Source organism: Cupressus sempervirens, chromosome 3 (genome assembly GCF_028749045.1).
Source record: "Cupressus sempervirens isolate cs-2001-9-10 chromosome 3, ASM2874904v1, whole genome shotgun sequence".
Classification (NCBI taxonomy): domain Eukaryota; kingdom Viridiplantae; phylum Streptophyta; class Pinopsida; order Cupressales; family Cupressaceae; genus Cupressus; species Cupressus sempervirens.
The window spans coordinates 114,846,557-114,874,520 of record NC_143120.1 but is presented as its reverse complement, the minus strand read 5'-3'; the positions used below and the strand labels follow the sequence as shown (position 1 = coordinate 114,874,520).

The 27,964-nt window shown below is 34.9% G+C and overlaps 1 protein-coding gene across 1 annotated transcript in view; it reads right to left on the bottom strand.

Moving 5' to 3' along the window:
- Positions 1 to 414: 414 nt before the first annotated feature.
- LOC149565041 (uncharacterized) overlaps positions 415 to 27,964 on the bottom strand; it is a 54,421-nt gene continuing 26,871 nt past the window's right edge. Inside the window, exon 2 of the mRNA XM_089816267.1 lies at positions 415 to 1,030. Coding sequence (XP_089672393.1) covers positions 415 to 1,030 — 616 coding nt within the window. The remainder of the gene's footprint in view (positions 1,031 to 27,964) is intronic.

Here is a 27,964-nt window from a genome sequence, read left to right as displayed (position 1 = left end):
CCCTTCTTCCTGGCGCCGTCGCCTCCGCCAGCGGCTTCTTCCCGGCCACCTCGCCTCCGCCAGTGGCTCCACCCGCACCCTACGCTCTCCGCTGCACATCGCCGCCACTGCGGCCTCACTTTCGATCATGCCGCTCTACCCCTGGGCGTTAACTCCAGTCGCCGTCTCCGCGGGTTACATTTCTTCCAGCAGGTTACAACACTATTCTTCTTCCCCGTGGCGTTGTTTTTCTCCTTCGGCCGCAGCCTATTGGTGTCGCCCCCGCTTTTTTCCTCTGCTTACGGTCGCCCACCGCCACCGACAGTCTCCCGTTCATTACGGCCATCACATCGCTCATTCTGCTTGCTGCTTTTCTTGGATGTGGTAGTCGTTTCTTAGGCTCCCTCTTCGAAATTGAACTCTAATTCTCCGTCACTATTCCAACAGCTGCTCCATCCAAATCACCTCTCGCAAGACCCTTGCTGTAGCACCGGTAGCAGCGCTGACAAAAGCTCCTCCATCAACATCCCCCTTAAACACACTCACAGGAAATCCATTTTCACACTGGTAAGTATAATAAAGCTTTTCATCAATCAATATGACCTTGCTCAAATCCCTCTCAAGAAAATTAAGATCTTTCATAAATGCTGAAATAGGATCCTTCAATACACAAGAATCTGTATATAAGCGGTGGGTCATGGGAATCACAACTTCATTGGGGTCCAGTTGTTTGAGAGTTGCATCTGTGAAGTTCTTCCCATTTTCAGTGAGAATCACCATTTCATAAATATTGCAGAGGTCCTGTAAGAACTCATCCAAACCAGGCCTTTTTGTAAAATAAAAACTACGTTTCTTCTCCCCGCCATCAAATTTATACTCAACTTTAAGCGAGTTTGGAAGTGTATTTTGGCTTATATGAACCAGGGTTCCAATTAAGTCTAGTACTAATGTCTTCCTACTCTTCTCAGGATCCATAGGCGGCAATTTGTTTACAACCCCCATTTTTTTTTCTCCTCTCAACTCCTGCAATTTGGATATAAATCGCCTAGAACTGGATAAGGTCAATCCAGGAATTAGCATAATTTGATCTAGATATTTATCAATTGATCAGCACTCAAAGAATCCTTCCCTAACAGTCACCTCTGAATCCTTCAGGACATTGAAATTAATCACACTTTATAATCTAGTTATAGTAGCAGGTAGATCTTTAAAAAATTAAAAAATCCAAAAAAAAAATTTTAAAAAAATTATTTTTTTATTTCCTTCAAATAGGCCTTTTATTTAGAATCAAATTTATTTTGTGCATAAAGGCATTTAGATCTTTATTTTTATTTTCCTTTTAGCCAAAACATTCAAAAAACTAAAAAAAATAATTTGCTTTTCGTGTGCCTGATTTTTGCAACATTGGACGAACATTGTACATTTTAATCACGTGTGTCTTCAATTAGATTAGAAAACTTAAAATTTCTTTGGTAATGAACGTGTGTCTTTTAAACCCCAAGTCCACTTACGTATTCTCTCCCCTCGCACCTTTGGGCGACCTTGGGTGCACAAGAAATAAGTGGATTTTTTTTTCATTTTATTAGGAGGCTTGCTTGGGGATTTCATTACCCCTTGGGACGACCTCAACTCCAGCGTTCTGGTGGGGTATAAAAATCGGGAGGTGAATTGAAAGACACCTCTCTTGGAAGTGTAAATATTTTCACTCTTGGCTAAGCCCCAAAGAAATTTATACCTTTGGGAAGTGAAGGAGGAGATTGGGTTACTATCTCCCCCCGACTGTGTGGCAGTATTTCCCTTCATCTATAAATTTGGCCCTCACATACCTTGCGTATATCGAGGACGCCCCCTAGTTGAGCCTTGTACAGCCTAGTCAAACCTTATAGGATTGTTGGTGTGTTTGGCGTGTTTGAAGCACATTTGTATTGTACATATTTCATTGTTTGCTTTTGCATTTTAAACCTCAAAATTCAAAAAAAAAATCATAAAAGTTCAAAAATCCAAAAAAATAAAAAATAAAAAAACATTTCAAAAACACAAAAAAACACCTCTTCTTAATCATCATTCCAAATCATTTCACGTCACATATTCATTCCATCCAAGACATCGTTCCCTCTTACATATCTTCTTCATCCTCTTTATTTATCCAAATCATTTCCTTGTCATTCAATCACATTCCTAATCTTCATCCTAGTCATGATTCATCATTATTCATATTAAATTTCCCTAGTCAAGCTCATCATGCATTCTTAATTCGATCTTTCAAATCAGCATTCTTCTAATCCAATTCCTTGTCAAATTCAGTCATCCAAGTCATAATCAATCTTTCAAAAACTTCATTCACGTCTTCTACTATTTCAATTTGACATCACATATTCTACTTCGGACATAGGATCATTGCCTTATCATTGGACTTTCATTCAAATCAAACATTCACTTTGTTTGCACTATCATAGGGTTCTTATCAAATCAAATCAAACCCTCATCCAATCCAAATCCAAACCAAATCAATATCAAATCAATTCTAATTCAATCAAATCGAATCATATCAAGTACAATCAATTTCAAATCAAATCAAATCAAAGTCCAATCAGCACAAAGCTCCTAATTCCAAGTTCATATTTCCCTCTTCAAATCTTTTCATCACTTTTCATCTAGCATCCATGGATTCAAATTTGCTTCTTCCAATGATTGACAATATTGCACGACAACATGGTCTCGTACCTCCTCCATATCAAATTCCTTCTCAACATTTCAATTCCAATCTATCTCATGTTCATCATTCTCCTACCTTTGACAAGGGAAATATATCTCCTTATCCTTCATCTGTAGACAATTCCATCCATAGCCAATATAATTCCTCCGGCATAAATGACCTCGCCATAGAAATTGAGGAACTAAAGAACACACTCTTGGACAAAATAAGTCCGCAGGAAAAGGTCATTTTCTTTGCTATGTGTCCTTCATTTTCTAGCTCTCATATCCCTCCATACAATTCCACTCATGGCCCACACAATGCCTCAGACATAAATACCCTTGTCAAGAAAATGGAGGAAATGAAGAATTATCTCTCATATTTCAAAGGCATTAGTTCTCATGTTCCATCCAACCCTAATCCTCCATGTAATCCTCCTTACTATGAACCTAATCCAAATCCTTTATCCATAATTCCACCTCCACAAAATCCTAAGCCCATAATAACACTATCCTCTAGTCCTCCAACTACATCATCCCCTAATACTCCAACAACATCATCTCCTAAGCCTCCAACAATGTCATCCCTACCTCGTTAAGGGTATTTCACATCACTTTTGGCTAGATTGAAAATTCAGCATAATGTGAGCCAATCACCTAAAGCCACACCTCCAGTTCCATCTCAAGACCTTCCTTCAAAGCATAATGTTTCTCCTCTGGATCTAAGCACTTCTCCATCCCATCATTCCACTATCCCTCAACATTCATCCATCCCTCCTAGTCCATCTTCTGATTCCCCTCCTAATCAAGATCAAGACATTACACCTACCATGCACATTACTGATTCCATTCCATCTCCAGCATTAGCATCCATAGATATTCCCCTTCATGAAAAAGTTTCTTCCACTCCATTCACTAATAGTCCTCCATGTCAAGATCAAATTACTCCATCTCATGATTCCATTTCCTCCATGCCCACATATGATGATCCACTTACCATGCTATATGATCTTCTTTCACCACATGATTCCATTCCTTCCACGTCCTCATATGATTCTAGTCCATTTAATGATCCACTCCTTGAGCTATATGATATTCTTTCATGTCAAGATCAAAGTACTCCATCTCATAGTTCCACTCCCTCCATTCCATCTCATGAACCTATTCCATCTCACAATCCACTTGTTCCACTCAATGATCATCTTCCAAGTCAAGATCAATGCACCCCTTCATCCATATTTCATGATCCCTCTCCATCTCATGATCCTATTATTCCTCATGACCCCCCTCTCATAACCCTACGCCTTCACATGATCCTATTACACCTATCCAATCTCCTCATGAACCCCATACACCTAGACTCGCATCTTGCGTTGAGAATACTAAGTATCCCCTTAAAAAAACAATTCCTCAAGATGTTGGTACACCTTCCACTTTTTCCAATTCCAAAACTCTTCCTTCTACACCTAAAACTTCTCCTCCTTCATCTTCCAAGTCCATTTTAGGTCCTTATAGTCCATCCATTCTAGGATCTTATAGTCCATCCATTCTAGGTCCTTATGTTCCATCGTCAAACCTTTCTTCCCTTCCTTCCATATTGGGTCCTTATATACATCCTTCTACCTTATCCACATTTTCCAATTTATCCCCTCATAAAGATCAACAAAGGCACACGTCCTTGAATTCCTTCCAACATTCACCTTCCATACGTTCTCCATCTTATTTACCTTCATGCACCCATACCATGGCCAATGGAAGCAAATTGGATGCCAAAGAAAAAGAAAAAAAAGTTGAAAATCCACAAAAGTGTAAGGATGAACATGTCCCATCTAAGTGACATGTCCAAGAAAAGAAAAATCTGATCCAAAAGGCAATTAAAAAACCACAAAGGCTAAAAATCAAAAGTGGAAAAGTTATGTGGATACCAAAGCTACTTAATGTAGCAATGAATCTCAAAGAAAGATTCCAAAGGACATTCAATTCTGCTAATCCAAAAGCCTCCCTCCTTCATAAATTCTCCCAACCTCCATTTTCCAAATCCATTTTGGGTCCTTATACACCCAAATCCGCCATCCCAACTCTATCATCTCCTTCATCCATTTTGGGTCCCTATATCCCAAAATTCCAACTTTCTCCTACACATCCTTCACAATTTACTCCTTTCCACCACCCTTCAAGGTGTGTTCCAATGAAGATCTTTCCACTTCCTTCACAAGTCTTCCAACCTAGTATCCATCAACCATGTCTTCCTCCTAGCTACTCAACTTCCTTAATCCAAAATTTTTCATAGGTCATTGTCTTCTATTCCCCAATTCACTTTAGCATTCTTTTCCTTACCCTATCAACATCTACGAGAAAATACCAACAATTCCTTGAAAATAAAAATAAATATAAACAAATTAAAGAAGCATAAATATCAAGGGATACATCCATATACCTAGATGCTTGAGTCCTCCCTTCATTTTCCTACTATGTATTCATTGTCTTCCACTCTCACTTACCTATCCATTAGCTTCCCTTTTTCCACTTTCACTTTACACTAGGGGCAAGTTCCATTCATATTGTTCTTCCTTACCTATCTTCTATATTCCATCTATCGTCCATTGTCATTCCCATCTTTGATCTTGACTTACACTTTCTATATCCCTTCCGCATTATCCATATGTTTTTATACTTTTCCCATATTCGATCGTGACTTTCTCTTTCCCCTCATCCATCCATAAGTACCTTCCATATCCTTTCCTACATATTCCCATAATTCTTACATATATTTGATCTTGACATCCTTATCCTATAGTCCTTGTCATGTTCATGTTCATGCATCCATTTTCCATCCATATGCATACATATTCCCATCCCCTTTTCATGTTCATTCATATCTTTTCCATCCATAATACTATGCACATCTATCCTTCTTCCATATACCCTTGATCTTGGTTATCCCTTTCATTTCATCCACTTCTTATCACACATTTCCTTCATATCCTTCATATCATTATCCCTTTTCCATCCATATCCTTCATATAATTATCCCTCCTCCATATCCTTCGTATCATTATCCCTTTTTCATGCCTTTCTTTATTCCACTTTCATACCCATGCTCATAATCAATACTAGAGGCACAACAACAAAAATGCTCATACATGCTTAAGAAGAGCACATGCCTTTTCTCCCTCCATATGCGAGTTTTCACACCATCTGTCCATTTTCATGCAATCCTTCCCCACCATTATTTCCTTCCATTTTCATATCCTTGGAATGGGGCATTGTTGGTCGCTCCTTTGAAATATGGTTCTTAGTTCTCCATTATCTGACACTATATCCGTTGGTCATCCATATTATTCCTCCATTCATATATCTACCCAACCTTCCTATCCATTTACAAATACCGTGGCTCTCCCTTGTCATTGGTTTCAATCCATTCTAGTTCAAATTCATTCAATCAATTCATTTCTCTCCATTTTATTTATTCATTCATATCAAATTTAATCCAAGTCTCCCAATCTATTCAATCAATTCATTTATCCTCTAATCTCATCATATTCTCTTCTTCCAATCACTTCATTCTTCATCCATTATCTTATCTTATCCATATTCTCATTATACCGAGCTTCCATCTATAAAACCAACCTCATCAAATAGTGATTGCAAACAAGCTTACATAAATTTAAATTTAGACTTCATGATTTGAGAACATCATTCCTTTTACTATCATTGCCAGCAACCAATCACAAATATCTCATTTCAATTCAATCAATCAATCAGTTTTTGCCTTACAGGATGAATCCTTCCTACACAGGCTTAACAAATTTAACAAATTTATCAGGTTCATGGCAAGCATGGTGAATTGAATGACTACTTAGTCATAATGTCTTTTTGTTAATTTTATCTTTGTGTGTCAGTGATAGCCTTCCCCAGTGTGCCTCAATCTTCCATATCCTGGTATCATTTGAACGGCTTATCCTGATTACACATGTTATTTTGCAATATGATCTATTTTCATGATTATTTAGCACATCTATGTGAGTTTCAAGTTATGTTAATGCATTGCTCACTGGGGGCAACGGGTTAGCACACTTTCCACCAAGCTCCTTAAAAAGACTTTGGGTGTGCCCAGACCTCTCCAGTGCGTATATGTCATTTGTTCCCCCATGACTCTGAAACCTACATCCATTGTGTTAAGAGTCTAATACATGCAAAGGAATCTTGTCATCTATGCTTCTATAGCATTTGGTGCATAACTCCTCTTGCAATATTAAAATAAGGTTTGCTCTCCATATGAACACAATTGAACCTCTTGCATTCATGTACTTAAGTTGCATTTAGATTATCATTTTCCATCACCTTTCTCCTTTGTCATTGTCACCAGTCCTCTACTATCTTCTCAAGGGCAACCTGTATTTTCTTTGATATGATGCCGTGCCGACATCACATCAAAGAGGGGAAAAATGTAGACACTAAAAATTATCCTGAATGATTTTATTAATCTAATTAGTACTAGTCACATTCCTCTACTTATTTAATTAAATTATTTTAATTAAATAGGTTCATTTTTGCCTAAGTATTTAAATTTAATTTAAATACTCCTAGCTCTAATGTGTTAATTTAAATTAACACATGATTCTCCACATATTCCTTTTTTAATAAATTTTATTTATTTAAAATCCTCCATATTCCTATTAATTCTTCTAGACCTTGATTAAATTAAATTTCATTTAATTTAATCTTTATTCAAACCACCTAGAAGTATGTGCATTCATATGAGTTTTCATCACACGGGTCCATATATCTTGTCTACACCATAGGAATCTTCTACACACACATGCCATCTCATCAGTCTTATCCATCTATCTAGAATGTGAGATAAGGTGCTTAGTTGTCAATCCTTATCCTTATCTCCTAGTGGTTTCCAAACACATTCTAGATGCTTCCTCCATCCACTTTAAATAGATGTATTGTCTCAAGCTTTCCCAAGAAGCAAGAAGAAGCAGAGGAAGCCTGGCTGGGTTAGGAGCCATTAGAAGTCATTGTCATTCACTAGGTACCATTAGAATTTCTTATCATTGCATCATCATTCTATCATATTGATTTCTCATATCATCTAGTCTAGGTACATATTCCATTTGCATTCACACATCCAAGAGATTCATCCATTGTTGTGTTCCTAAGAGCATACCAAACATACTTTCCATTGTTATGTTCATAGTTTGAGGTTTACATAATCTTGGTTACAATTTTATGCAATATATATCCCAATTTGGAATAACTATATCCTCATCTAGATCAATACCTTCTACTTCTTTTTTCTTTTCCTTAATAATGGTAGAAAAAAATATTCTTTCCCTTGTCTAGAACTTTAGTAATTGGTGGAACAACCCTAAATGGACTTGCAACCATCAATACTATGAGGGACTTTCCAAGTGTTTCTACAACAACCATCAAGCATCTTCATTAGGATCCTTCTCATTGATCCCATCAACTCTTCTATAAGAGTGCACATACAATGTCTTGTGCCACCATAGGCTCCAAATCATTGTAATCATCTCAATGTCCCTCCATCCAATCAGTATTTTCATCTTATTCCCACACAATATCTAATCCCTTCACAAAACTTACCCAACACATTCATAAGGGAAATTCATCACAAACTACCCTATCACTATCCCTTACATAGACCTAAACTTAGATATTCATGATCACTTTTTACCTTGATCAAATTTATTTGATTGCTCTAGTCATATTTGGTGCAACTTGGCCCTCTCCAACATATTTCAAATTTGGCCCGATCCAATGGTTCATTAGGGAGATATGGCCTTGTACTAGGACTATTTTATTCTGAGATAGTCCTTCATCCACACTTGGTCAATCAATAATCATCTTCTTCTCAATATAACCTTCCCTTCATAAAAACAACTAATATAACATATAATACATTTTATTAGCTCTCTCCCACAAGTAACATCTATAATAGATAGTGGGAGAGCCTAGGGCATCATATAATCCTCAAAATAACTTGCTGATTGTACACAAAGTTAATCTAGAACAGCCAATACAAACTTGACTTCCCTTGATTCAAAACTTTATAAAAACACATAGACTTGTACAAAAATGATAAAAAACTTAAACTAATAACATTTTACTCCATTTACAATCAAATTTGTATTGAAAAACGATTTTAACTATGCCAAGAAGGATGACTATTCCTTATGGCCGCAGCAAATAATCACTTTGTAGAGAGTTTAATTTCATTGATTCAAAACTTTGTTTTACATTTCTTTCCTCAAAATATACAATCTCTCAAACTCCCTTCCAATCTTCATACGTTCATACTCACATGGATCCTTATTAAATGGACCCTCTACACTCCCACAAGCTGATAACAACCCAAATAACCAACTCCCAACTCCCTACAACAATCTAAAACTATTTGTTTACAAGTTGCAAGTTTATAAAAGTTGTCAAGTTGCCGACTGCCCTTGTCAACACAACCCATACATGCTATATTTGCATTTATTATTATTTAAATTCCTTCTAAATATCCTCTTAGGAATTCAATCCTCATATTTAGACCTATACTAACCCCCTAAATACCATTAAGGCTTACAATATTGATCTTTTTACAAAGTGACCAAAAACATATTCAAAAAATGACCATGGTCTTATTACAATTCCAATGACCTCTCAAGGTAATTTTTGTCCTTTACTCCCCTAGGATCTATTTAGTGACCCTATTTTCCTCATAGGCCATTGTGCTTAGCCTTGGTGCTCCTGAACTAGTACTTAGTTGAGACTAGTTCTCAACTGTCATTGTACTAGTTATGGATATATTTGGAATAGAAAAAATTGTAGAAATTGATGGACTAGCAAAAAATGTTGAAATGATACAAACAATAGGAATACCTTATTGTTGCTTGATCAAGCTTGATGATGGAGGACCTCTCTACTCAATAGATAAAGTGTTGGGCACTTCAGTTAATGGAACATTTAGTTGAACATATTCAAAATTTGGTTGGGTGATTGGTATAGGAATGGTTTCCACAACCAACTCAGTAGAAGCTATCTTTGAGCTAGATTGCACTAATGCCATGCTTGAAGAGTGAGGAAATGAGGCCATGAATGCTACTATAATTTTCTCTACATCATTTTCCTCAATCCCTTATGTCTTTGGAAGGCTTCCTCTAGTAGCTTCTTGTTCTTCCGCCTCATCATCCAGATTGACATCATCTAGCTCATCATCTTTTATTTCTACATCTTCGTCATCCTTGTCATCAACATGAATAAAAAATTCATTGGTTGATGCAACTGATAGATATTCTTCAATGTAGTTGTGACTGCCTTCACCACATATTCAGTGTTCTTAAGCAATATCATACAAGTGTTTAACTTGAGAGTGAACTTCTTCTCATTTTTCTTCAAGGATTCCTTTACCTCCTTCTTACTAAGATTCAACATGAGTTTTTTCAAGGTCTATACATAGATGTCATTGGTAGTCTTCTTTGCATTTTCTCATCTAGGATTTATTTCCTACATAAGTTCATCAAGTATTTGTTGTGCAAGCTCATCTGGTGAGTACTTCCATTTACCTAGTTTGGTCACGAGTGTATCTTCTATCTACCTTTTCTCTTCCTCATTCCTTGTCTCATACTTGAGAAATTTGAAACATGCCATGCCAATTCTTCTTCCATCTTCTTCAATCTTTCTTGACGTGTAGGTGCAAATCTCTTAAAAATAATCTGCTTAGCTTCATCTTCACATAACTTAAATTTCTTCTTGGACTTGGATGCCATTCTTTTGAATACAGTAGAGGATGACTTAGTAGGTCTGGTTATAATAAACTTACCTTTCTTTCCTAGAGGCTCTTCTTCCTTAGATTTGGCTTCTTCTTCTTCATCCTCTTCATCATTATCTTCTATATCATCACCTTTTCCCTTGGTAAGCATTAGAGAAGAACTTTCTTGCTTAGTGATTTTTAGTAGCTTCTCTACTCTTTTTGTTACTTTATTCACTTCTTAAGGTAGCTTGATCTCAAGTTCAATTCTTTCCTTTTCCTCATCATATGTTCCAAAATATGTGGCTTTAGGATCCACAGGCTCATTCAGTAGAGCCTCTATGATATCCTTAGTGTCATCAATGTTAACCTAATACTTTAGAGGCTTAACCCATGCCACTCTAGGTCTGACTACCTAAATGTATACTTTTTGACAATCCACCATGAAATAGATATCATCCTTGTAATCTTCTACAAGCTTCTTAGGGATCCTAAATCTATTATCCATATTCTCTTTGAATGATTCAAAATAGCAATCCATGACACTATCAAAATTTTCACCAATTTCTACTATATATTCATTGATTTGATGTAAAACATGAACATCCTTTCTCCATACAACTATACCTTTGGAAGCAAAGAATCTCTAAAAAAAGAAGGATAAACATGTAAAAAGAGATATGAACTTACATGGGTTATTCTTTGATCCTCTAATACTGTCAATGTTTTTGTTGAATTGGTTCAATAGAAACTCAACAAGGTTGAAGGATAGGTTATCCTTCACAACCTTGTATGCAAGATCGACAACTTCACATGACACATTGTTTAACCATCTAAAGCTATAAATCTTGTGTGTAATTATATGTATGCCAAACTTCAACTCCATGTCTATTACTCTATTAAGTTGCATTCCTCCTCCATCCCACTCGGAAAGAGTCTTCTTGGTTAGTTCTTCTCAACCTAGGGTTCTGGTTGTTTTGGATTTTTTTAGCATTGGAAGCCCAATGATTTTATGAATCATTTTATTTGTAATCTAAATGGGTTGGTCTAATCATAACTGCCCATTGTGTACATGGCTTATAATATATCTAAACAAATTGACGTAAAAGTCTCTTGGCATGTTGGAAGCATGAATGTTGATGATACTCCTATGGGGGAGTATTTTAGAAACATGATTATATCATTATCATGATGATATGTTACATTCATGACTGTGTTTGTCATTGATTTCAACATTGTAGTTTTCTATAGTATTTAATAGAAGAATAGTAGAAAGATCATTGAGTACTTTCACTAGCAATGTTAAAGAGAGATAGTACTAAGTCTCTAGTATATGAAGCTAACCTCAGAAGCATAAGATATTAATTCTAGAAGAAGTTATATAAGTTTTAGTGAAGACTATTCTAAGATAGAGTTTATAGAAGCATGTTCTAGTAAACTTGTCACATCTCTTAGAAGAGTTTTTATTCTGAGAAGCCGAAGTTAAAGATGTGAAGAATACATTTAGGAGATGATGTAGCTAAGCTCACTTGTAATAATGTTACATATATGGAAAGTTATTCAAGTTACAAGGTGAAAGATTAATGTTATCACTAAGTGTAACATGTTCTGAATGAGGTCCTATAATAATTAATTGAGAAGGTTTAATAGCCAACTCAAAGAATTATTTTATGGATTCGGTATAAAGGAAGGATATTTTCTTTTATCATCTATGGAGGTAAGCAAATGATTGTAAGTAACATGAAGATCAGAATAAAAAGATAAGCATAATAGAGTGAAGTTGGAAAGAACTTTGTTGTCAAGGTTTTATTGTGAGATCCAAGGTTTAATATTTGGATCCAAGGTTCATGACTTGGTCTACAAGGTCTAATAGTGATTGGTCTAGTTGAAAGAATAGAAGAAAGAAGTTAAAGCACAATACAGAAAATTACTTTGCAAGGAATAGTTGAGAGATCAGTTTGACAATGAGTTTAGTGGTCTTTCTCTAGAAGCTATTTGGATAGTGGGTCATTCTATCTTCTACAATTCCTAATAGGGTTGGAATCTCCTAATAGGGATTCAAAGGCTCCTATAAAGGACTCATATGTACTAAATGTTGTAATAGACTTCTAATAGGGTCCATCTACTAACAAGGCATATTTATATTAGTACATCATCTTGTGGGTATCATTCCCACCAGGGTTTTCCCTTTGATCAAGGGTTTCCCTAGTTAACATATCTAGTGTAATTATGTATGTGCATCTTGTTATAGTTGTTGTTTACTTTGGTTGAATGGTTAAGATTATTTAAGGTTGATAAATGTTTGAATCATTGGATAATTAATTCAACCCACACCCCCCCCCCCCAACCCTAGTTATCTTGGTGGACTATTATTTCTAACAATTAGTATCAGAGATCAGGTCCTTGAAGATAAAGTTTAACAACTTTGGACGATCCATGGAAAATATATTTAGAAAGGATAGTTCAAAGTTCAATGGAACAAATTATGACATATGGAAGGAAAAGATGAAAACACATCTATTGTGTATGGGTCCAAGATATTGGATCTTGACAAAATCAGAAAAGACAATCATTGTTGAAAAAGATTTGGAAACTTGTACAAAGGAAGATAAAGAACTTTTCATGTGTGATATGAGAGCTAGAGAAGTACTATTGTCTGCACTTCTTGAAATGGAGTACAACTAGGTAAAATCACTTGATACTTCTCATATGATTTGGAAAGCTTTGGAAAATAGTTTTGAAGGTGATGAACATTCTAAGAAATTGAGTCTACAAAGCTGGATTTGTGCATTTCAAGATGATAAAATGATGGAAGATGAATCTATAAGAACATATGTAGGTAGGATATAAAAAATTACTACATGTATTAGATCTCAAGGAGGAAACAAGGAAGTTGATGAGGTGATCTGGAAGATATTGAAGAGTTTATGCCACCATTTAAGAAAGTAGTTCAAATGATACAATTGTTGATCTCTTGTACCAAATATTTCAATAAGAAAATATTACTTGGGAGACTTGAAGCAATTGAGAATGAGCTTAGATAGTCTAGAGAATTGACTAGAATACAAACAACTTTTAGTGCCCTAAATATTCAACCTAGTTTATTGAGGAGCACAAGTTCTAGAGGAGAGTTTGCTAGCAGTAATAGATCTAATGAGGATAGAAAGATAGAAGGAGTAGCCCTTCTATAAGAAGAGTAAAAGATGATAAGAAAATCTTTAAATGTTGGACTTGTAATGAATTTGGTAATTTTGCATGTAAGTGTCCTAAAAGAGAGAAAAAGTATAAAGGAAAATTCAAACATAGAAGAGATAGAGAGTGTTTGTATGCAAATGAAGAAGATTATTCTAATGAACAATCAGTAAGTGCTAGTGATGATGAAATAGGATTTGTAGCTATTAAAGAAGAAACTCTAGAGAAAATGGATTTGGTATCACAGGTTGAAAACAAATTTGATTGGATAATAAAAAATGGTTGTTCACATCATATGATTGGTGGTATGAACAAGTTTGTTGACTTCAAAAGTCATGATGGAGGTATTGTCAGAGTTGGAAACAATGCATAATGCCATGTTAAAGGTATTGGATCTATAACTCTTGATGGTAAGATTAACACTAAGGATGTATATTTTGTTGATGGTTTGAAACACAATCTTCTAAGTGTTAGAAAATTAGTAGATAAAGGTTATCAATTATAGTTCATAGAGAAGACATGCATGATTAAAGACAAAGATGGAAAGGTAATTGGAATAGGATCTAGATCTAGAGGTAATGTATTTCACCTAAATCCTACTGAAATGACATGTTTGGATGCAAAGGTAGATGATAGTTGGTTATGGAATAAGAGGGTTTTTCATATAAACTTTGACAACATTGTGAAGACTAGTAGTATATTTTCAATTAGAGATTTTCCTAAGATTTTAAAGCCTACTAAAAAAATTTACAAGGAGTGTGTATTGACAAAGCATACCAAAACTTCTTTTCCCAGCAAGAAGTTTACTACTAAAACAAAATTGGAGATTATAAATACAAATCTTAGTGGTCCTATGAAGACTAAAGGATTCTATAGTGAAAGGTATTTTATGATTTTAGTTGATAACTTTTATAGAATGATGTGGGTTGCATTTCTTAAAGAAAAATTTGAGGCATTTGATAAGTTCAAGATATGGAAGAATAGAGTTGAGAATTAATCAAGCATGAAGATTAAATGTTTAAGATTAGATAGAGGAGGATAATTTACTTCAAATGAGTTTAACATCTTTTGTGAAGCTAACGGAATCAAAATATAGTTGTCAACTCCAAGAACCCCTAAACAAAATGGCATTACAGAGAGAAGAAATAGGTCAGTAATAGAAGAAACAAGAGATATGTTAGATGAGAATGATGTATCCAAGATCTTTTGGAGAGAATCCATGAATAAAACAATCTACACTATCAACATAGTGTAAGTTAGGAAAGACACAAACAAGACCCCTTATGAGCTATGGTTTGGTCACTCACCTACAGTTAAGTATTTTAGAATTTTTGGTAGAAAATGTTATATCACAAAAGATGATGATGTTTGTATATTTGATGCTAGAAGTGATGAAGGTATGTTTCTTGGTTATTCATTGAAAATTAGGGCTTATAGATGTTATAATATAATAACTAAGACTATTTTTGAGAGTGCAAATCTAAGATTTGATGAGAAATTCAAGATACTAGAAAGAGTAGTTAACTACAATTCTAATGATAAGAATGTTGTTACCAAACCAAGGAATGATGAAGTATTCTTTGAGACTAAAATTTATTTGCAAAATGAAGGAGAGAAAAGGCTTTAATAGAGCTTGGAACCTTCAACAGAGCTAAGAGTTGAGATAACAACTTCTATTTCTAGTAAGAATATGACAAAGAATCATCCACCTGAATATATCATCAAAAGTAGAGACAAATGTGTGATGACAAAACACATAATCAATGAAGAACTATGTTTGATATCTCAAGTTGAACCAAAGAATGTAGATGAAGCATGTAAAGATGACTATTGGAAGCAAGCTATGAAAGAAGAATTGGATAAGATAATGAAGAATGAGACATGGGAATTGGTTCCTAGATTAGTAGACAAGAATGTGATAGGAACAAAATGGGTATTTAGGAACAAGATGAATGAACAAGGTGAAGTTGTAAGGAATAAAGCAAGATTGGTATGTAAAGGTTACTCACAATAAGAAGGAACAGACTATGACAAAACCTATGCTCCTATGGAAAGAATAGAAGTAGTAAGATTTTTCTTAGCATATGTAGCATATAAGAAATTTAAAGTGTATCAAATGGATGTCAAGTCAGCATTTTTGAATGGAGAACTTGAAGAAGAGGTATACATAGAACAACTTGAAGATTTTACTATAATAGATGACAAGGACATAGTATGTAGATTGATAAAATCATTATATGGCTTGAAGTAAGCACCTAGAACTTGGTATGCAAGGTTGGACAAGCATTTGACAAAGCTTGGATTTAGCAAAGCTATGGCAAATAGTAATCTATATTGGAAAGAAATAGACCAGATTGATGATTTTGGTAATATTTATTGATGATATCATATTTCGAGGTAATAATGATGAAAGAAATAAGTTTGCAAAAGAAATGAAGAAGGAATTTGAAATGAGAATGACAGGAGAAATGAAATATTTCCTAAGATTATAGATTGTATAGGACAAAGAAGTAATCTTTATTTCTCAAACTAAGTATTTGAAAGAACTACTAAAAAGGTTTGGTTTGGAAACATGTAAACCCATTGGAACACCTATGGTAACTAGACACAAGCTATCTACAAAGGATGAGACACCTACTATTGAGAAAAAGTACAGATCTATGATTAGAGGATTGTAACTTCTAACTCACACAAGGCTGGATATAGAAAATGTAGTTGGAATTGTTGCAAGATTTCAAGCTGATCCTAGAGAAGTAAATTATGCAATAGTCAAAATGATATTTAGATATTTGATAAGAACACTAGAGTTTGGATTGTGCTATGATAGATCTAATGGTTTCACTTTATATGCTTATATTTATACTAATTGGGCAGGCAATATGAATGACAGAAAGAGTACTAGTTGTGGAGCCTTCTGTCTTGGAGGAAGATTGGTTTTTTGGTTAAGAAAGAAGTAGGACTATACCTTAAAAAGTATAATAGTAGTAGAATATGTTGCAAAAATAAACATTTGTAATCAAGTTGTTTGGATGAAGCAGATGCTGAAGGATATAAGGATAGAATTCAATGAATGTATTGTAATACATCGTGACAACACAAGTATAATGAATATGTCAAAGAATCTAGTGTCACATTCTAAAACTAAGCACATTTCTATCAAGTATAACATGTTGAGAGAGAAAGTTGCAAAAAAGGAAATTAGTTTGGAGTATGCAAGCACCAAAGAGAAGATTGCATATATTTTCACCAAGCCCCTTCCCAAAGATACTACTGAGTATTTGTGAGGTATGTAATGGGTTATACCCCTTTCTACATTAGAGTAGATTATGCAAGAGTGCATCAGTCTAGTGTAATAGAGTACTATTGTTTGTCTGGACTACATGCTAATGCTTGCTATATGGGGGAGAATTTATGATGGAAAAATTCATCTAGGATTCTTTTTAGATGTTGGTATTAAATAGTGCCTTTGGACACTTGAGCAGGTCAAAGACAATTGTTATAGAGATTGATGGTTGCTGAAACCATTGACAATGATGTCAATGGGGCAGAAGTTACAACATAAAAAATAATTTGAGAAAAAATAGTTTGAGCATGGAAAAATAGTTTGATATAGAGCACATTGAGGTATATCAATGGGGAAGAATGATTGATGAAGAGGAATATAAAAGAAAGGCTAGCAGTCTTTTTTAGTTGGTATTTTTGGAACTAGATGTTTTTCATCTATGTTGCCATCAATGCCAAAAGGGGATATTGTTGGAAGAATTAATGTTGATGTTAATTATATGGGAGAGTATTGTAGAAACATGATTAGATCATTATCATGATGATATGTTACATTCATGGCTATGTTTTTCATTGATGTCAACATAGAAGTTTTCTATGATATTTGACAGAAGAACAATAGAAAGATCAAGTTGGTATAGACAAATCATTGAGTACTTTCACTAGCTAGGTTAAAGAGAGATAATACTAAGTATCTATTATATGTAGCCAACCTCAAAAGTATAAGATATTAATTTTGGAAGAAGTCATGCAAGTTTTGGTGAAGACTGTTCTTAGATAGAGTTTATAGAAGCATGTTTTGGTAAATTTTTTATATCTCTTAACATAGTTGTTATTCTAAGAAGATAAAGTTAAAGATTTGAAGAAGAAATTTTAGAGATGAAGTAGCTAAGCTCACTCATCATAATGTTAAATGTACATAAATTTATTCAAGTTACAAGGAAAAAGATTAATGTTATCGCTAAGTGTAACCTGTTCTTAATGAGGTCCTATACTAATTAATTGAGGTGAAATGGCTGACTCAAGGAATTATTTTATGGATTCAATAAAAAGGAAGGACATTTTCCTTTATAATGTATGGAGGTAAGAGAATGATTGTTGCTAAGGTTTTATTGTGAGATCCCAAGTTTGATATTTGGATCTAAGGTTCATGACTTGGTCTACAAGGTCTAATAGTGATTGGTTTAGTTGATAGGATAGAGGAAAGAAGTTAAAGTAAATTATAGACAATTATTCTCCAAGAAATAGTTGAGTGATCTATTCGATAGTGAATTCAGTGGTCTTTCCCTAGAAGTTGTTTGGACATTGGGTCCTTTTGTCTTCCACAACTCCTAACAGGATTGGCAAAACTCCTAATAGGGTTGGAATCTCCTAATAGGGATTCAAAGTATCCTAACAAGGACTCATATGTACTAAATGTTGTAATAGACTCCTAAGAGGGTCCATCCACTAACAAGGAATATTTATATTAGCACATCATCTTGTGGGCATCATTCCCACTCGGGTTTTCCCTCTGATCAAGGGTTTCCCTAGTTAACATACCCAGTGTAATTGTGTATATGCATCTCGTTATGGTTTCTATTTAATTTGGTTGAATGGATAAGATTATTTAAGGTTGATAAATGTTTGAATTATTGGATAAATAATTCACACCCCCCCCCCCCCCCCCCCCCCAGTTATCTTAGTGGACCATTATTTCAAAAATGAGAGATATGTGTCAAGCCCTTGGTTTTGAAATGTTGATGTTCAAGCTTTAATGCACCATCCACACATAATTCATTGAATGCCCCATTCATCTCTAGGGTTCTAAGTACCTAAATAAAATAATGATAAAACAAATGACTGTCATGTACAAGTAATACCTTAGGCATAAATTTGAGACTGTGCACTAGTTGGGTTGAGCACCTCTATAATAACTAGACTCAACTTTAAATTAGGTGCCTTGTAGTCAACTCCATGAACCAATATTTTAGAACCCTTCTTATCTTTGCTACTTTAAGATGCCATGCTCAGTGGAGTTTCTAAAAATTTCAAGAATTCTTCAACAAAAAATACTCAATTTGCTCAATGGCTCTAAAATTGCTTTACACAAATAGCTCTTGAAATTCATCGTGAAATAATACTTTTGATTTCTTCCTTTTAATGAATTTCCTCTATTTCATCACCATTAATTCTTCATACTTCATACTCACTTGATGAAAAATTTTTCTCCACCCAACTTATTCTATAATGCTTAGGAGACATCTATAGCTCGATAGAGTTACCATCACTCAGTAGTAACTACCAACTTTGTCTATGCAACAATATGTAACTTGACCTTGCTCGGTAAGGTCTTGTGACCCAACCTTTCTTGGTAAGGTCTCCTAATTTCCATCAAGCTTGGTGATCCCTATGAAACTTCAATGCAAATGTGGATCTTTCTTCTTATTGGCTAGAATTGATATTAGATTACTTTTTCTAAATCATAGTTCAAGTGATCTCCATAAGGAACTAAGTTGAAATGATTCAGCCACCCAACCCATTGACTTGGGTGTTATTCATTTCATGATCTTGGTTTGTATTCTCTAGAGATTTTGGCACCCATTTTTTCCTCATTTTATTTTTGATGTTGTTAGCTTTGGCTTTCTCTTCATCTTCAATTCTACTTGTGTTCATACAATTCTTGGTAAGATGTCCAAGTGATAGGGAGAAGTAAGGATGAATCAATCACTGATTCATGCTTCTTGTTTACCTCTAAGACTTAGGGTGTCTTGATAGACCAAAAAATGGACCTATAGGACCTTTTTAAAGAAAATATCCCCCAATCCAAAACCATACTCCACTATCTTGAATAATTTCCACTTCTTGATGTCTACCAAGCTCTCATACTAGATGAAGAGCATTCAAAGTCTTCAACAAAAATAGGTATTTTTGACCATTATTCTTAACCACTTGAAAGATCATGAAAAAATTATTAATTGGCATCTTAAAACATCTTTCTATGGCTAAGGTTCTATACAATTTCACCCTTTTTCTTCAAAACAAGTCTACAAGGAAGAGCCCTAACTAGCCCTATTTCACCTACAAAATAGGTATTTTCTCGTTTTTCTTCCACTAAACCTTCAAATGTATCTTCATGAACCTCATCTCATTTTTTGAGGGCTTTAATAATTTCTAGGTTTTAGTTCCTAGAATGGTCATATAGTGCCAGTGCTGAAATGGAGGGTTTTTGAGGGTTTGTTAGGGAAAATTGTTGTTTAGCCTTGTTTGATGGCTAAATGGATTGGTGGAAGCTTTTCCTTCCACCCAAGGAACCTCCTCTCACTTATCTTTCAACTTCAAAAACATTCTACAAAACTATCCACAATCTTGCAAGAAACAAGCTCTACAACAACATTATTCCCTAGCTAGGCATGCTTTAGCTCGCCTAGGGAAATAGCTTAAAAATGCTTGCCTACATTTTGAAGGGCCTTGGCTTTTCAAAAATATAGTACATTGAGTGAAATAACTATCCCCAAGAGGCTTTACAATTCCAATAGTGGGATAGTGTGTTACACCATTATTGCTACAAGTTGTTGAAAACAGAACAACAAACTGTCTAAAATGGGAAGATCTTTATAACTATGAAACAAAGAACTTTCAAAGAAAACTTAATAAAGAAAAAATGTTCTAATTAACCCAATATATGATTCCATTTGGTATAGTAACCAAGAGAAATGCCAAAGACATCTTAAAACCCAAAAAATTAGTAATTTTGCCTTCAAAATGTTATGCTACAACACTTGTCTATACAAAATGACAATCACTTATGGAATTTTAGAGTTTGGTAAGTCTTTAATATCTCCTCCTAGGTATTTTCCCTCAATCCTTAGGGTTTTAATTTGCCTCTTTAATTTAAAAAAAAGGAAAGTCACAATTTCTTGCAAAAGTAGCATTTTTGCAAAAATTGCAAAATTGCAAAAGAGCAACTTTTGCAATTTTTCTTGCTTTTTTTTTTATAAAACTTCTAATTTGTTATTTAGGCTATCCCTTAGAAATTACATTCTAGGGACCCTCCCCTAAGCTAGTGACTCATCCCTTAGGTTACTCATTACCCTATGGTAAGGTATACCTTTATTTTAAAGCCATTTATGACTCTACCTAGGACATTTTGACTTCCTACACCCTAGTTATCACACTTAGGTCTAATGACCCTTATTCCTACATAAAAAATCTCTCTTGGAGAACAACACAAAATTTTTGAAAAGGTGAGGGCTCTATGTTCCAAGGTGCCCTTGCACCATACTCCCCACCAAAGAAGCTAAGTCCTTTCTGGAGACAAAAGGTGGAGATCTATGCCATTCATCTTGAATTGATTCTTAGGAATTCATGTAGCCTTTGAGTCTTGTTTACCATGCCATTTGAAAAGGTCTTTTTTGTATGTTCCATGTCTAGTCTTTGCATGAATCCAAGAATTCAAAATCTTTTCTTCTTGAAGCTTTGGCTTAGGAGGTAAAGTTTCTGTTTGAGCATCCTTCTGAGCTTCCTCCACATGTTGATCCACCTCAGTAAGAGGGACTTTATACTTGACCATGTTTGCTACATTAAAATTGGAGAAATAGCTAGATCCTCCAGTAATCCAATCTGGTAAGCATTCTACATTTACTGTTAAGCTAAGTTCCTTATCCATCCTTGCCTTGTTAAGGTGAACCATGACTAAGTCCCCTATACTAAACTAGAATTCTCTCTTCTTAAGGTCATCTTTATCCTTTATCTTTTTGGTGTTATCAATGAGGGACTATTTAGGTACTTATCCATCTAGGATTCTCAACTCACATACACCCCTAGGATGTATCACATACACAATCTCAAAGGGACTCTTACCCATAGTTCTATTAATGCTATCATTATAAGAAAAATCTACCTGATGAAGGACCAAATCCCATGTCAAACCATACTTCTTGGTTAAGCATCTTAGCACGTTGCCAACTATTCTGTTGACCACTTTAGTCTAACCATGAGTTTGAAGATGGTAGGCTGAACTAAAAGAGAAATTGGTACCTAACCTTTGCCATAAGGATCTCCAAAAATGTCCCATAAATTTGCTATCTCTATTAGATACAATGCTAGTTGGAAAACCATGAATTCTCACAACTTCCTTGAAAAACAAGTAGGCAATATGACTTGCATCATGAGTGACCTTGCATGGAATAAAATGAATCATTTTGCTAAATCTTTCCACTACTATATAAATGCTATCAAACCCACTCTTTATTCTAGGTAAACCAACCACAAAATTCATACTTACACATTCCCATGGTCTACTTGGTATTGGGAGAAGCTGGTAAAGTCCTACATTTGTAGAAGTCCCCTTTGCTATTTGACATATGATACATTTCTCAACATTAAATCTAACATCTCGCTACATTTTAGGCTGATAATAGTACCTTTTAACCAACTCTAATGTCTAAGTCAAGCCAAAATGGCCACTCAAACTTTCATTGTGTTTTTTTTGTACAAGGTTCTCCCTCATGGAGCCTTTTGGCACACATAGCTACCCACTTCTAAAGAGTAATCCATTCTATAATATAAAGTCTGAAAATTCACCATAAAAGAGATTTTGGTGCTCTTGACACACCTTGTATATTGTTGCAAAATCTTCATTAGTTTGGTAGAGTTCTTTAAAAAATTTCCAACCCTATGCTCCTTACTTGGATTTCTTGAACTGTAAATAGCCTCCTACTCAAAGCATCAACTACCTTATTGAGTTATCCCTTCTTGTGCTTTATGGTGAAGGTATAAGACTATAGATACTCCACCCACTTGACATGTCTATGGCTTAGCTTGTCTTTAGAGATAAGAAAACTCAAAGCTTGGTTATCCATGAAGACTAAAAACTCCTTGGGAAAGAGATAATGGCTCCACTTTCTGAGAAATTGAACAAGTGCATAGAGTTCCAAATCATACGAAGAGTACTTTTGTTTTGCTGCATTTAGCTTTTCACTAAAGAAATCCTCTAGTCTATTGCTTTGGCTTAAGACTCCTCCCACTGCTATATTACTTGCACCACATTCTACATCAAATGGTTCATTGAAAGTAGGAAACTTAAGAATAGGTTTAGTAGCTACCTCTTTCTTCAATGTTTCAAATCCCTTGTTTGCTGCTAGTGTCCACATAAACTTGGTATTTATTCCACCTTTGATAGTATCCATCATGGGAGCACATATCCCATTAAAGTTCCTAATGAACTTTCTATAGTGCTGAGCTAGGCCATGGAAACTCCTCACTTCACTGGAATTCTTAGGAGTTGGCTAGCTCAATATTGCTGCAACTTTTTCTTCATCCATTTTTAGATCTCCTTGTGAAAGAGCACAACCTAGATAGACTAGTTCCTGCTTCATGAAATCACACTTGTCTAGATTGATGGTTAAGTGTTCCTCTTTCAATTTAGACAATACAATTCTAATATGCTCTAAGTGTTCCTCTTTACTCATGCTGAAAATCCATATATCATCTAAATATACTACCACACACTTATTTGTGAATTCTTTCAACACCTCATTCATGAGCCTCATGAATGCACTTAGAGCATTTGATGTTGGAATTAATGAGTGGGAAGATTTACTTCTGAGAGGAGTGGGGGTTGGGGGGTGTGGGTGAATCAAAAGAAAATAACTTTAACCTTTTCAAATCCTCTTAATTGAAACCATTCACATGCATCTAATTTATCTAATAAACTTGAAAGTAAATACATGCATGAAAATAGACAACACACAAATTTGGTAACCTAGAAACCCTCCAAAATGAGAAGGTAAAACTGGGTTGGGGATAACACCCAAAAAATATTACTGCAACGATGTGTAGCTATTCAAGGTTACAATGTTTGAGCACTTCCAATGGTCTACCCCATGAAAGGCCTATCTTGTTAAAGACTTTACACTCTATTAAAAGTTACTTGGTTAAAGGATTTTAGTACCTTGCTAGAAGTAGGCTTGGTTAAAGGACTTTTGTACATTCACTTGGAATGCCACCCTATTGAAGGATTTAGAAATGGCTACTAGGCCAACCTAAGTCCATAGGATTTCCATGTCTAATACTCTTGCTAGATAGTATTAGAAATCCTTTTACTTGATAGATTTAAAAATCTTCAATTGCTAATTCCATATCCTTGTTCTACTCTTATTGATCTAATCCTTGCTTGATCTGATATGTCACTCTGCTAGGTTCTGATACTCTATTCTTCAAGAACTAGATTTTGCTATGTTGCTCTGTTCTTTACTAAGTCTTTTACCCTTCTTCACTTTGCTATATTTCACCCATACATATCCTCTCCTACACACACATAATGGGGTTTCATTCTCCTTTTAAATATTTCAAAGACTTAGGGTTAGGTATGAATCTACGATCAATATTAAATCTTCATTTCTCGCTCATTTCTTGTACTTTTCCTATTGGTTGCATGCCTTATGCATTTTTCTCATTGGCTACATGTTGATTACATAGGTAATATAAGAGATTTGATCTTATCTTCAAGATCCTTCAAGATTCATCCTTTGTCAGGTCCAAAAATGGTTTAAATCTGAGTTTTTGAAGGCACAAACTCATATGCTAATTTTATGTTACTTGGCACATACTAGTTGTTGATGCTTGACACATATAGGAAAACTGGCGCACTCAACTCCTATAGCAATTTTTTTTCACTTGACATCTATAGTTACTCGACATCTATACTTTGCTCAGCACTTAAACTTTGCTTGGCACCTAAAGTTCACTCGACACCTATTGAATTCTTTGGCTTGGTACACATTGTAGCTCGGCTTCTATATTATAGTCGGCATTGACTTGAGAATTGGTTAAGTGTGTTGACACTCAAATTTCAAAACCAATCTGAGACTAAAAATCTCCCCCTTTGACATGAGTGGAAAAAACATTTATTTAAACATTGTAAATATGATCTCTATGAGTATACTACATATATTGTTTGGCATATGTACAAGACTTCAAAAACTTATTCAAAATTTTGTATACCTCAAAATCTTGTAACTCCCCCTAAGCTAATGTGCCATTACTATTCTTGTAACCAAAATTCTTGTGCTAAATATGTCTAATGCTGATATATCTGATACTCTTTGCCTTATCTACCTTTATCTGTATCTGTGTACCCTATTTCTACTTCTTGTACTCTATATCTATTTCCTATCACATATTGCATTTTTGCATCCTTTTGGATTTATTACTTCCTCAAATTGTGAATTTTGAATATCTCCCCCTTTTTATTTACACACTATACTCCCCCTTTTTGACACTTATGTCAAAGGGTCCTAAGGATAAATAGAATATTTTGCCAAAAATGTTTTATTTACCTCCATAATCATCTTGAAGCATCCCAATTATCTAAAGCTATCTCAAATGACTTGTGCTAGATTGTTGTTTGTACTACAAGATGAACAAGGCCTTCTAAACTAGAAAGATTAGGATCCTTCTTTAGAATATTTTTTGCATAGGCCTATTCATTATGGAGTACTTCTAGATGAGGGGTAGTGGAATATTGAATCTACATTAATTTGCCCTTAATATTGGCTTCTTCTACTATAAATATAGCTAATTCTTTTTGTGCATAGAGCGTAGCTACAAAATGCTTCTTACTTTGAGCTAGATCTTTTGGTAGCTAAGTGCTAAAAATCTTTAGATTTCATTCCAAGCTCAGTATCCTTTGGCTAGTTTCCTATGTGAAATATGAGGAATCACACAACTTGTTGTACAATAAGAATACATTCTCAAGTACTTTCTTCACTTTTTCAATCTTCTTTGAACAATTCAGCTTGTGAAAGTGCTATTTCACTTGATATTTTCTCATTCACTTTTATCTAAAAATTCTTTTTTGACCATTCTAATAATTTAACATTAGTTTCTAGGTCCTCATTCTATACATGGTCCACAATGTTGGATGATTGCTCCATTATGGGCTAGGTTTCATTAGGTACTTGCAAGTTGAATGCATCAAGAAATATGTCCTTGATTTCCACTAGTGTTTGCTTTTGCCTAAACTCATTTTTGAGTATTTCTTGTTCCTTCCTCCTCTCTAGTGCCTCTTGCACTTCATTTATCTTTTGAAGTTCCATGGTTCTTGAGTCATAACTAGGTATGACTATTTCCTCATCAAGTGAAGGGTCTCCATAGTGAAGTACCCTTGCAACCTTGGTAGAGCTCGAGCCTGGTGCTAAAATCTACAATGGTACTACATCAATGCTTGGCTTCTTATTAGGAGTCTCTGAGGTAGGAAAGTTCACCCATATTTGTATTGCCTCTTGCTCCTTAGGAGTTTTCTCTTCTTATTTTCCTCTTCTCTACTGCCTTGATCAATGATGATAATTTTTGGTAGTGCACCTTGACTTTGTATAGTAGGAGCATCTTGCCCTGTTTGTTCCATTGCTTGCTCCTTGACAATTTTTGTCACTTTTATTGTAGAATCAACCTTAGCAATTTTGTCTTTTTCTTTTTTCTCTTTGGGTTGATCTACTGTAGTTGTGGGAGGTTGTGAATATTATTCTTGTGTGCTTTCTTTCTCCCTTGTTATTTCTACTATAGCTTTCTATAACTCATCAACACTCACCAAAACTAGATTTGTACAAAGTTGTCCTTGTAATTTAGATTGGTGAAGGATCTTTTTGAGATCCTCTATAGTTAAAGGATTGATGTTCTGACTTGAGGTGTTAGGAACATCCTTAACACTTACTATTTTTGTAGGTGTTATGCATGGAGGACTTGGTGGTGGTAGTTAGGTGTCTTAGACACTTTGTTCAATTTACTATTCCTCAACTATTGCCTCATCACCATGTGTCTTCTCCACTATCTCTTTTTCCTCTACCTTATCTCTTTCTTTCTCTCCTTTATCTTTTTCTTTCTCTCTTTCTTCTTTCTCATTCTCTTCTTCTCCTCCATCATTTCTACCCTCAAATGTGTCTTCCTACCCTTCTTTCATAGTTGTCAATCCATTAATTAATTTCCACATTTGTGTGGACTTTTGGACAACATCTTCTATTTGGTGCTGCAAAATTTTGAAAGCTTTGTATTTGGGTGTAAATCTATTCCCATGCTTCTTACTAGCCTTTTTTATTTGACCTTTAGTAAGGTCTAGCATTACATGAGCTAATGTATATTGCCTTATTTCTTTCTCCACCTTAAGATAGTAATGCCATTTATTCTCAACTAATGAGCTTAGCTCCTTAGGCATTGAATTATCTAGTTCAAGTGGGTTAGTCTTTAACTTAGCCATCATAGTGTAGATGGACTCTTCCACTATGTTTTTTTGTTCCTTTGAAAACTTATTGAAATATATGGTCTTTAGACTAGATAAATCTACATTATCTCTAATATTATTGCAAATTTTTTCCAATTTATATGTAGTAGAAAAACTTACCAATCTAAATTGATCTTCATCAAACTCTGTCCTCTCCTCATCTGATTCTGGTGGTGCAACATACTTTCTTCTCTTTTTCTGATCTATAGGTCCTCCTTGTTCTATTGCCTTTTTTTTTTCCTATTCTTTTGCCCTTGTGTTGTATCCCTAGTGTCAGCCCTTGTGGTTGGCTTGGCTAGGCTTGGCTTTGTCACCTTCTTCTTTCCCTTGGGCTGTGCAGTTGGATATTTTTGAGCTTTTCTCTTCTTTGGCTTAGCCTTTGGTGTTTCCTGCTCGACACCTTCCTCTTCATCTAAATAATTCCCCATACCTTGGGTTAAGGCAAGTGGACCTTGATTTTGTTCTTCTTCATCACCCTTGGCATCTTCATCTTCTTCTTCTGCTTCTTCTATAGTACCTTTCCCAAATTTACCTTTCAACTTCTTAACTAGCTTATCTTTCTTTTTCAAAGTGGTAGTCTTCAACTCCATATCCACTTTTGATCTCATAATGTCATAAGTTCCAAAATATGGTGCATCCTTGTCAAATTCATGTACCAGTAATGCAGTTATTGCTACTGATGCTTCATCTATGTTTATTTCATACCCAAGAGGTGTTAACCATCTCACTCTTAGTATGGCCACTTATATGTATGTATAGTCTATATCTACAAGAAAGCATACATCATTTAC